Source organism: Balaenoptera acutorostrata, chromosome 19 (assembly GCF_949987535.1).
Source record: "Balaenoptera acutorostrata chromosome 19, mBalAcu1.1, whole genome shotgun sequence".
Classification (NCBI taxonomy): Eukaryota; Metazoa; Chordata; class Mammalia; order Artiodactyla; family Balaenopteridae; genus Balaenoptera; species Balaenoptera acutorostrata.
In genome coordinates, this window is record NC_080082.1 from 28,793,048 (window position 1) to 28,805,487 (window position 12,440).

General features: G+C 47.9%; 1 protein-coding gene across 2 annotated transcripts in view; it reads right to left on the reverse strand.

Annotated features, from left to right (window-relative positions):
- Nucleotides 1-6,796: 6,796 nt before the first annotated feature.
- Nucleotides 6,797-12,440, reverse strand: part of NUP93 (nucleoporin 93) — a 105,091-nt gene continuing 99,447 nt past the window's right edge. For both annotated transcript variants that reach the window (XM_057534761.1, XM_057534760.1), the window contains exons 19-22: nt 11,715-11,832; nt 11,184-11,267; nt 9,600-9,728; nt 6,797-7,073 (exon numbers count right to left, since the gene is read on the reverse strand). In XM_057534761.1, the coding sequence (XP_057390744.1) occupies nt 6,963-7,073; nt 9,600-9,728; nt 11,184-11,267; nt 11,715-11,832 (442 nt within the window). In that variant the 3' untranslated portion in view covers nt 6,797-6,962. The remainder of the gene's footprint in view (nt 7,074-9,599; nt 9,729-11,183; nt 11,268-11,714; nt 11,833-12,440) is intronic.

Here is a 12,440-nt window from a genome sequence, read left to right on the forward strand (position 1 = left end):
GTTTCATTCAGGGCTCTGTGCTTGGAGAGCCTTCAGTCTTGGGCTGGTCCTCCAATATTCATTTCCTTTTCCTCCCCCCGACCCCCACTGTTGCTGAGCTCTTTCCTTTCAGAATTTAGTTTTCAAAGAAGTCTCGAAATCTTTCTTAGGCCTTTTGTGCTTTCTAAAGCTAATAATCGCTGCCGGCCACCAGAGGGCCACATCCCAAACATTCATATTTAGGGAATCAAAATGCCCTTTTGGGTTTGGTTTAATTTTCCTAAAAATACAAGCCAGCTGATGTGTGTGGCTGACCAGTATGAAAGCTCACCCAGGGACCCACTCTGAGTGCAAGAGGGTCAGCCGGGTGGTGAGGGTGATGCCTCCGGGCCGGCACTGTTTGGTGGGAGGCATTTGCAGCAACTGGGCAGAGGGGCTCTCCAGCCGACCTCCCCGAGGAAAACGTCTTACCCCAGCAACAGCACCGCCAGCATGCAGCTCTCCTGGGCTCTGAGGCCTCACTGCCCACCATCAGTCCTCATACTTCTCTGTGGCTGTGTGCTTCCCGGGGCTTCTATGGAAATCTGGCTGTTCCAAGGGAATGGCTAAAGCACCCCTCATTTGGGGTGACCAGTGGTCCTAACCTTGTCCTCTTTCCTCGTGGGTGGCATTTTAAAGGTTTTAACTAGGACTCCGCTGAAAAGCCTCTAGCTCTGAGATCTGGGTAAACGGGGCTACGCTTTACTGCAGCAGCCAGCTCTCCACCTGCCCCCAGCCCCGCGACAGCTTCCCCTCTCCAGCCACCGGCTCTTGCCAGCCCCTGCTCCAGGAGGTGCTGCAGGGCGTGGAAGAGACCACTAAGCCCTACATGGGGTGGGCCCTACATGGGCACTTGTCTGAGGCCCAGATTTCCAGGTGATTCATCACGAAGTGGCCTCGCACAGGTCGCAGAGGCCAAAACAAGCTGAGGGCCCCCAGGCAAAGCGAATGGGCTGAAGCTCTTCCATGTGGCTCCTTCAAGGAGAGAGTACTCCTGCCACCAGGCAGCTGGAGCCTGTCTCTCCCAAGCTTCTCGTTAGGGCCAGGTCTCCCAGGTGGAGAGAAATGAAGACCCCCTCCCTCCTCAGCCATTTGCACATCCCCAGGCAGAAGCCCAAACCCCAGACCCTGAAAACCCTTCCTGGTCAGAAACACAGGCAGATACTGCCCAGGAGAGCAGGGGACATCTGTCCTGTGACCAGGCCCAAGTCTCTCCCACCATAGAAACAATCTTGCATCCCCTTCCCAAGGCCAATAACTGGCTATTGACCCCCATGTAAAATGCTTTCCACTGAGAGCCCAGCATCAATGGTCACAGAGCTCCAACAGCTCCTAGCCCCAGAATGCATGCCACATGCTGGGTCACCATCAAAATGCTCTGGATCTATTGTCCCACCACACCTCCAGCCAGACCGACCTCCCTCAGATCCCTAGCCAGGGGACTGAACTCTGAGGCTGGTGAGGGGAGAGCAAGACTTCAGAGCTGGGATGGGAGTCCTGTACTTACAGAAACCTGTGGGGACTTCGAGGACCCAGGGGCCCAGCAGACCTTAGCCTTCCTTGCAGGGAGTGGAGAAGGGGCCAGGCCCAGTCACCCCCAGAGGCTGGGAAGAGGCACTTCTGCTGCCTTCCGAGGAGCCCCAGGCTGTGCCTCAGTTAAGGACATTCCCAGGAAAGGAGGCCTGAGAGAGGTTTCTGCTCCACTGAAGGACTGAACAATGGGGGCACATGACACTTAGGGAGAACATTCTGGAAATTTACTGGCTACAGACAGGGGTGGTGGTGAAGGAACCATCCTAAACAGAGTAAATGCAGAAGTTACTGTACAGGAAGGAAGGTGAGAACACATATACCGACTCTCTCCCACCCTCTCCCTTCTCCCCACAAATAGCACACAGAGCGACAACGTCAGCAAAGCAAAGATGAAAGGAAAATAATCAGTCAACCAAACAAAGCAAAGAATTCTCCCCTGCTACATCTCTAATCAAAGTTACTGATCAAGTGAGAAAAGCCTGCACTTTGCTTCGTTGCTCTCTTTATAAAATACACATTTGAAATTCCTGACGGAAAAATACCCAGTAGAAGCTAGCAGCTGAGGACAACGGGGGCCCACACTCATCCAACTCAGTCAGCCTGCCTGGCTCTTCAGAACTGAATTCCCCTTACTGCCCTCTCTCCAGTGACTTCATATCTCACTGTCATTTCCGCTGCCCACAGAGGCACAAACAGTGCAACAAATCAGGGTAATCCAATGTAGCTGGAGAGCTCCTGGCAGCCTGTGTCAAGCCTGGAACCCTCTACGCAGCAGATGCCAGCAGAGGCCAGCCTGAATAAGGCAGCCAGAAAAAACTGGGACAAACTTATACTAAGAACTTATTCACTGTTTATCTGAAATTCAAATTTAACCAGGTGTCCTGTATTTTTATTTGCTAAATCTGGGGCAGATGAAGGGGCCTTAGCTGCAGGCCGTGCAGCCCTGGATGCCACCTGAGAGCCTGCCTAGGCCCGCTCTGCTGCGGCCAGCCAAGAGGCTACAGTATGTCTGCTTCTCTGTTAGAAGTCCCCTCTGGGATCACGGGCTCCCCTCTTTCCTGTTCAAACAGAAGCCACTGTCTGAGGCAAACTCTTTTGCCCTCCCCATCCTAAGAAATAGATTCTCAAGGACCCCAAGGGCAAAGGCAACAGGGCATATAGAGTATGCCAATATGCAATGCTGGGTTTCTGCCAGCCCCTCAACCTTTTATTTTTTTTTAAAGATCTGGCCTTTATCATTGTTAACAGTAAATCAAATGTCCACCCCCTTCTTCTCAATGTTTCCCTGCAGACCGTGCAGCTCTGCAAGTTTCCTTCTTTGAAGGATCAGTCCTGTTTTATCTAACCCCAGGAGACACTCCCCTCTACCTTCTTTCAGACTGAATGCCTGTTAAAGGCCCCTAAGTCTGAATCCAGGCATGTGGAGCTGGTACAGAGGATGTGGGGAGGGGCCTGGCACAGGAGGCCGAAGCAAAGAATCTGCTCATTCAAACCTTTGCTGAGCAAGCCATCGTGGGCTAGATACCTAGGAGAGGGCACACTGAAGCTATTTCAAAAATCAAGATTAGGACAAAAAATTTTCCTCCCTTCCTGGGTTAGCCACTTAAAACCAACAGTATTTCCACTTAGATGATCCTGGCAAAAAAAGGAAAGAAAGAGCCCACTTAGACTTCTGAACAACTCTGGGATGGGGACTTGGTGACCCTGGCTATCTCCAGCTACCTAGCACAGCCCAGCACATGCAGGACTGTAGCTGCTGAACTGAACTTAGGCTGACACATCAACACACCAGGCCTGTTTAGGCAGGCCCTCCCTGAGCTACAGCCAGTCACAACAGTTACACGTATAACAAGGCAAGGAGAAGCACAGATCATTTGAAAATAATTTTGGAAACATTTTAGTTAGTGGTTCTAAGCTTTTTTCCACCAACCATTTTAGTTAGAAACAAGTGGCAAGACATTTATTTCCCTAGTGTCCCTGTCCTGTGAGGGATACTAGTATACTATGAAGATGGCAGAAGATGGGCCGGAGATAGGTGACTTCTGAATTCAACCTACAAAGAATGAAGAACGGGGGACCATCCAGGACCTCAAAACAGCCTCATTTTCCTGCAGGGAGCTACACAATTTCCGTTTAATGAGTTGCTGACTTCTTCCTGATATTCCTGAAATGCAGGCACAAAAGCCTTTTTTTACTGATATAAAATGAGCATCTTGAACAATACCATAAAGTGCACATCTCCATGAGGAATTTTATAACGTTTTCTCCCAATTTGCTGGACACAGGGCTCAGTCAATCTCTATGACTGACTGAGGCTAAGTGAGAGTCCAGGCAGGCTGGGGCCTGCCAGCACTCTGGTGGGCCTGGGACAATGCCCCAGCTTGGGGTTTTATTCAGCGTTCGGCATGCCCGAGTCACTTCCTGAGTGGCATGATGGAAATGTGGCAGTGATGTGAACTACCTAATGAGCTAGACAAAGGTTCAGATGCCTAATGGAGAAACAATGATTGTGGGGATCAGTGTAAAGCAGCAGTAGGACGTTGGCACATCTGCACGTTATGGTTAAATTGAGTATTAAAGCTTTGGCCAAAACAGTTCACTCAAACAGAGCGGGCAGGGGTGAGAATCCAAAGAGTAAATGCTCCTCCATTTTTTTTTCCTCTATATCAGCAAGTGCGGGATTCTGTGGGAAAGTCTATAGTACTGTTCTTCAAGTAACCTAAACCCTAGAATTTAAATGATTCATCAAAAGAATAACAATAGTGGCTGCTCTACTGCCATTACAAGTCCCTAATTAGACTGTAAGTTCTTGGAGGGCAGGAGCAGGGCCTACATTCTGGCTTCAGTGTGCATGGGCATCTCCTGCTCTTTGATGAACGCGTCCAGCTCAGGAGTGATAAAACCAAAGGATTCGCTCTTAGAGCTCACTAGTTCCACTTGTTTTCCCTTAGAAGTTAGGCGGCCACGGCTGTTTAAAAAAAAAAAAAAAAAAAAAAATCAAAGGAACAGAGTCCATGCAATCAAATCCCTAGGCCCCTGAAAGGGACTCAGATCAAGTCAGTACGTCCCTCTGAGTGTCTCAGTGAGTTTATTATGAGCCACTCAGAGGCAGGCACTGACCCTGTCAGCCTCCAAGTACCCTTGATTTTGTTAGAAAGATTGGAATCTCATCCTGGGAAGATGAAAGACTCCCAGGGCCACTTTCTCTCTGTTTCTCTGGGTAAATGGTGAAATCATGGACCAGTATCAAGGGAAAGGATTTAGCTCCCTGACTGAGTGAGCTAAGGATGACTTTTAACCTAATAAGCTATCACAGGACCATGATTTCTGGGCACAAGCTATAACCATGAGTACACGGGAACCTGTTGATGCTGTGGCCTTCTAAACTCGGCCTCATGTCTCCTGCATCTCTGCACCCAGCAGGCCTTGCTTTACCACAGAATCCGCCGACAGGACAAGCCCTGGGTTTGCTCTATGAGCCTGCCCCAGCCCTTCTGGTATGAACCGAGTTACCTTATTTCTCCTATAAATGTCTCTCGCTACGCAAGTTCTCAAGTGCCAACCAGGGACTGCGTTCCTCTCAACTCCACCCAGCTCCCCCTTCAGGGCAGCTTTCCTCTCCCTTCTGTCCAAGGGTAGAGGACCTCATCCCCCTATGCAGGGCTCACGTGCAGCTCTCCTATTTGGAGCTGGCAGAACTGCATGACGCAAGGAAAGGCAAATTCACAATTAATTCTCACAGTGAGAATGATGAACAAGAGGTGAGCCAGGGAGCAAATACATATTTAAACATCTTGAGCCTTCTCTCCTTTATGGCACTGTTATATTTCTATCTACAAGATCTAGTATCAAAAAAAAAAAAAAAAAAACAGAACCCTAAGTCACACTTTTTGAAAAGTCCTCAGAATAATCTTTTTAAGGCACTGTTAAAGCAAATTGTTTGCTTTGTTTACAATATAATCAACACATATAAATTGGGCACAACTTGCTAAATCAAGTCCCCTGCAGTGCTTGCCTTCTGAGACTTTCTTAGTAAAGCCCAATTGAAGGTGAATAGATGGGACTAGAGGAGGGAGACAGCCCCTTAGGCTACATCCTTGATAGATATTAGGGGATCCAACTGATGAACAGCAGCAGATGGCCCCATTATCTATCTATTAGCTCTTTACTACAAGGAAAGGCAACAGTTAGTATTTTTACAACCAGAGGATTGTGAGGGTAACCATGCCCTGTGACAAGAGAGAGTTTCCTCCCTAGAAGCAAAAAGTACCTTTGGAGACTCTGGGGATCTTAACATCCTCCTGGGAGAGTCCGCCTCAGGAGCAGTCCATAAAACCAGTAGAGCCGACCATACCCAATTTCTCGTAGCCCCAGTTGGTCCATTCAGGAACAAACACTCGTCCTCACGTCCTCTCTAGTTTAGTCCAAAGCTTCGGGAGAAACAGGGCCAATGAAGGGGGACAACCTCTGCTCAGGGACCACACCCCCACGGTGCTGATGCCCAATGTAATGAGACCCATGAGCTGGCCCGGCCAACTGGCTTCATGAGTGGGAAAGGGAAGGAGAGGGGAGGCTGTCCAAGCAGAAGAACCAAACACCAGAGAAGGGAAAAGGGGGCTTAGAAGTCCTCTTGAAGAGGAGAGTACACAAGGCCAAGCAGTCGCCTCGCAGTGCTGCAGCTACAGAGGGAGAAGGGGCCACGTTTGCCCTCCCTCGAGCTCCAGTTGAGACCCCAACAAGGTTCGTTTACTAGGCTATCGTTTCCTCGGCCTACGTTTTCATCTCCAGTGGGATTTCAACAGAACAGCAAACCAATTAATCCTGGGATCAGAGCAAATAATTTGGAGGATGGTCTTGGACCCCCGGACGCCAAGGCCCACCTTGGTGAGATAAGAGGGAAGAGGACATGGAGTGCTTGGTATTTTACACACAAATCTTAACTTACCAAGGCTGAGACTGGCTTTCACGTTCAAATAAAAATGTGAAAAACAAACTGTGACCCTGCTACAGGGAATGTTATATCTAATAAAAGCAACTCCCAAAGGCTTCATTTCCTTGCTCATTTTGGGTAAATTTTTAATCATTTAAGGTCAACTTTAACCAAATCACAGATGCCTATATAAGCCTATCATTTTCTGGCCCAAGCACTAGTGAAGACATTTCCTCCCACACAAATAAAAATTTGAACAAAATTTCAAAGGAAAAAAAAAACAAAACAATGAAAATAAAAGAATGTGAAAAGAAATACAAATCAAAGAAATTTATTGGTGTTGACAAAAATACATAATACAAAAAAACAAAACAAAACTAACACAACAGAAACAAAACCAGAAACTCCCCCCACCCTGGCGGGCCCACACGCCTGAGGTACTGACAGCGAGCAGCCCCAGGAGCCCCTTGGAGCATCGCACTTAATTCATGAGGACCTCCATCTGCACCAGCCTCGCGTTGGTGTCCCCAGATGTCCGGTAGGGTATCATCCCAGCAAAGGTAATCAGGGCTCGGGCTTGGCTGCGGAGTTGCTGAGAGAAAGGGGAAGAAGAGAAGAAATCCAGTTAACTTCCGGGTCAAGGCACTGTCCTGGGAACCACCACCCCGGCCTTCCATTTTCTACCCCTTGGGGTCAGGGCAGATTCCTGGTGGGTGGATGACAGCCTCACCCTCCACCATCATGTTCCTCCAGCATGGTGCAGAGTTAGCAAAGCTCGGTTGCCGGGGCCTCAGTTCCAAAGCCCTTCTGCCTAGCAAAAGATGGATGGGTGTGCCGGGCAAGCTGCCTCGCCTGACACGTCTGACCAGCTGCTGACACGGCCCTGTGCTTCAGACTGCCTGCTCTACTTCTCTGAGCCTCTCTCTCCTGGCTGGTTTCTGTCCAACTGTTACCATGGGGTCCTGAGTTTCTTTCTAGGACCCTCATGAAGCACCTGCACTACCAGAGGCAACAGTCGTGCCTAAGTGAGGCCCATTCCAGCTCTTTCCTCTCCTGTGTCTTCCCCTTTCCTTCCTTTCACTCCTTACATTCCTTCCTTCCTGACAAAAGTGCTTGGCCCTCTTTTCTCAGGCAACAATATTTATGAGATTCCTGGATTGCTCCAGGAAGGAAAAAGATTTAAACTCAGGTGTTTCCAACAACAAAAATAGGAACCTTCACTCCAATTTCCAACGGATAAATTATTGAATAAAGAATAAAGAAATGTAAGAGAACAGCTTCAGGTTGCCCCACATTGAGGTGTGTTGGATGCTTATACCAGCAGGAAAGGAAACCATATCTGGAATAGAAAGGGAGGGTCTACACACATCTTTTGGACCAGTAATGAGATTTTTAAGAAAAATTCAAGGGTCACTTACTAGGCTTCTTAAGGACCATTCAAGAAGAAAACTGAAAGGTAAGTGCCTTTTACCTGATATGTGAAGTAAATTGGCAAGTAAAGGTCCTAATTAACGTCCAAACCAAAAGAAATTTACTTTATGATGAGAGTATCCATCAGATTTTCTTTAAAAGTGCAAAAATGTGCATGGGCTCTCCTGCCTAACTTGCAGCTACTTTACATAAGCTCTAGGGGTATGCAGGCCAAGGGACCCATCCACTCCCTGGCAGCACTGCACCTTAAACCATGAGGCCACTTCTTGGGCAGGCAGCTTTTACACATAAGTCTTTCCTCGACTCCACCCATCCCTTCCTTTCATTACAAAGGACAGCAGTGGGTAAGAGGAAGACAGGAGAATGGCTTTATCCATCATATGTAAAAACTAAGTGCCTAAAAAAGAGAGACTAAAACACACAGTGTGTGAGTCCAGCTGGTCTTCAATCAGTTCCCTTCGGATGTGGAAAATGGACCTGCCAGGCCACCAGCTCTGCTCTCTGTGAGCAAGCCCTGCTCTGACTTGTAAGCAGTACAGAGAGTATCAGAAACGCCCACCACTTCAGTAGTTGTATTCACAACAGCACTGCTGCCAAGGCCCCAGCACAGCGAGCCCGCTGCTGGCACATCTCCTATGTAGGCTCTTGCCCGTCCAAGGGCAGATGGCAGACCTGCAGCTGCCTCTCGTGCACACATGGATGGGCCTACCACGTCGGAGGACCACTTCCGAGCACTGCTATGTATGCTGCTAAAGGTGAAAATTCCCACCATCACTCACGAGGCAGAGGTTCTGACAGTGACAATGCCTGTAGGGGTCATAGCGGAGAAAGCCCTCAGATATCCATGGAGGCGGGAGATAGATTTTCACGGCTCTAGTTTCTTGATTGCCAAAATCAGGTATGGCTGTTGTACACCATACTGAGAGACTCACCAAACATTAAGTGGAAATGTTAAGGGAAAGGTAATTCTAAAACACTGCCTGTTTTAATGGTTTAATTGGGTCAAACACCTTTCTTTCCCCTTTTGTCAAATCAACCGTACACCATATGCTGTTGGAATCCCAGGGTTCTATCTACCTGGACTCTACGTGACCCAAGCAATGCCGGAGGCCCCACAGGCAGTGGAAAGGGCACTGGCCCTGGTGTCAGACAGACCCGGCTTCCAGACGTGGCTCCTTCACCTACCACCTGAGGGGCCCACAAAAGCAAGACGCCTCCTGACCCAGGCCTCAGATCCCTCAACTGTAAAGTGGGGATAACGACTGTCCTAGGTATCTCTCTGGAGTCACTGTGAGATGACAGTAGAAACAAGGGTTTGCACCAAATTGTTGACCAAAAGTAAGTATGGTTTTCATGAAAGTGCTGAACTGAGACTCATAAAATGACCTTCTATTTAAAAATGGGCAGGAATTCTTGTGGAATCGGTATGAATTAGCATTTTGATTTTTTTAAAGGTGATATTCACTGACTTGGCACATCTTTGTTTTTTAGCTTGAGAAGAGTAGCAACCCCATTAATGTTCGACTTCTTCCGGGAGCCCCCGACACAAACTTTACCCAGCTGCCAGATAGTAAAGAAACGAGCAATTTAGGGTCATGAGCAGTGGTCTCATGAGGTGCAATGAACAGCAAACCAGAAAGGTGGTTCTCAGCGATGGTTCTGGCCAACCATCTGGCTGGGATCTTACAGAATCACGGTCCTCGATGACTCGCTGGGGCCTGGATGCCGACGATGGACTTGTCCCCTTGAGCCTCTTAAACTGTGTGAACAAGATGTTCATGGTGGCGAGAAGCACTTCTGAGAGGTTGTGCCTGACCTGCACAGAGGGACACACATGAAGTAAGGAGAAAGAACCAAGCCCTGGGGCCGAACACAGGTTGGGGGAGGGGGGAGCAGTGCTCCAGGAAGGCCTGGTCACATCACATCTCCACAGCTGCCAGGTGGAGCGCCACACAGCCACCAAAAAGGAGCTGATGGCATTGCAATGTCAAGCATGAAAGCAAAGCTCAGGCGATGCTACTCAGAAGGTCAGGCAGGTCACTCTTCTGCTCCCTTCTTTATGCCAGTCCTCCTAGGCAGGAGCAGTGAGCAAAAAGCATGCCGACTACGTGTGGCCAGCAAGAGTGATTAGCGAAAGCCTGCATTTGAATGTCAGTAGGCAGGGACGCACACGCTGGTTCTCCAGTCCCCACCACTCCCCACTGTCTCAGACCCACCAGGCTGTCTCCATGGGACCAGCACAGCCCGAGCAGAGTCCTTGGGAGTGTCTATGAGGACAGACCCTGGTACAACACTTCAGTCCATGAAACAATGAATGATGTAACCAGGGGAGGGCAAGAAACAACAGAAGAAGGAGCGGCTAGGGGTAGAACTGCAGCAGATGTGAAGGGAAGGCTGGCGAGAGGCAAGACCTCCTGAACTGTGTGTACCACAGCAGGCAGCCGCCTCACCACACGTGCAGAAGCCGGCCTTCCTTCTTCCTCTAGAACAGAAACATGCTTTCATAAAAGGAATGTGCTTACGAATGGTTTTAAATTGAAACACTGTTAGGAACATCCCGGAACCAGGCAGCTGGCCCTCAGTGCCTGTGGTTCTAGAGAAGAGTCTTACTCTAGCTGCACATGGGAATAACCAGGGAAGTTCTGGGCTACAGCTCAGATCAGGGAAACCAGAATTTCTGGGCCTGGGCACAAAGATTTTTTTAAAGGTCTCCTAGCAATTCCAGTGCGCAGCCCAGCTGAGCACCCTTGGGCCAAGCAGTGGCAACATGCTAGAAACCCTGCAGAGAGACAGTAGCTCTGGGGCTCTTGGGCTGATAACTGAGTCCATGGTCACTGCACCTGCTTCTTGAGACAAAATGGTTCAGAGAAGGGAAAGAAGGACGTGAATCATGATGCATATTTCATGCACCCAATGCAACTACTTAGACAAGGTCAGAGTTAAGCACTGACACAGCCTCTAGAACAAGTGCATAATAAAGAATCAAACCAGATCCCACAGGATCAACAAGAAACCTATTTCTCCCAAGAATATGTCTGGTCTCTAAAGCGAGCGTATTTTCTGAGTCAGGAACTCAGACAATAATCTGATGGGGATATGTGTACTCACAGAAAAACCAGCCCAGGATACCTGAAATTGGACTCGTCTTAGAAAACTCAGTCTGGATGGTGACTGTAGTAGGACTGTTAAAGTTATTGGCACGTTAAAACAAAAGCTTTCAGTAGAAGTGGGGGAACAAAGAATTTTATAATTCAGGAAGAAAAGGACTCACCTCATCACTGAAATTTCTGAAGGCAGCCACTCTCTCTTCCACACTTTCCTGATTCAGGGGCACCAGCTTCAAGCGATCAATTATCTATTTAAAACAAAACCCATCGGTCCCATATGATACAACCATCACAGTCATTTCATCTCCTCAAACACATAGTCAGCATCTAACACGTTCATAGTGGGCTTCCTAATAGGAAATGCTAATCCCCTCATTCAAAGGCTTTGATTCTAACTTGCTGACTGACTCAATTCCTGTCCTTGTTTTCTGAGGCAGTTTTACAATTCAGAGATTTCAAATTACTCTGAGAAACCTCTCTGTTTTTAGACTAAAGAAGAAAGGAAGAGAAAAAAGAAAAAGGAAAAAAAGAGCAACATAGAAATCCCTTTTAGATTCACAGGATCATACTTGTCCTTCTTCACTTAACAGGCATACTGGTGACATTTCCTTTCTTTTAAATGAATCTCACGAAGTGTTTTGATTTTTCAAGGGCATACATTAACCTGCACTTCAAACACCCCTCGTGAAACTTACATCAAAGGCTCTGTCAATATGCCCACTGTGATATTCGTCAAAAAAGGTGATCAAGTCCAACAGAAGATAGAACGTGGAGTCCACAAATTTATTTGCACTGATTCCCTGAGCCCTATACCTGCAGGACAAAAAAGAAGGAAGGGGGGTATATTAGGAATTTCTGTGCAATCTATGACTTGAGGATAGCATCTAAAAAATGTCAAAACCTCTTAAACTCTCTAGATGAAGTGAACTAAGGAGTGGAAAATAGTGTTTCTTTTGAAATGGCCAAGCATTTGATGGCAGGTTTGACAGAAATCCACCTATAAATGTTCTGTGTGAAGCACAGTTCTCTTGCCTCAGCCCCATCTCAGCAAGCATCTCCAACCCAGTTTTCACTGGGTCACTTTATTGGGCTTATCTGCAGAGGGCACAAAAAGTGACAACTATTGCCCCAGCCTGGGAGTTACACTGGTTAAAGTATGATAACTCCTCGAACTCATGGGGAGGAAGGTAGCTTCTGAAACATTGGCCACTACACCTCTAAGAATTTCCCCATCCATCCATCACTAGCTTTGTTCCAAAATGCCTTTGAGATGGCTGCTAATGACATATAGATGAGTATAATGCCTAGAATTAAACCTCATGTACAGGATTAAAATGTTGAGATACCCTTTCATACCCTTCCTTTTGGCAAGAATGTTTACCAAGTGACAGTGCCAAGTGACAGTTGGTTATGACGTGGGG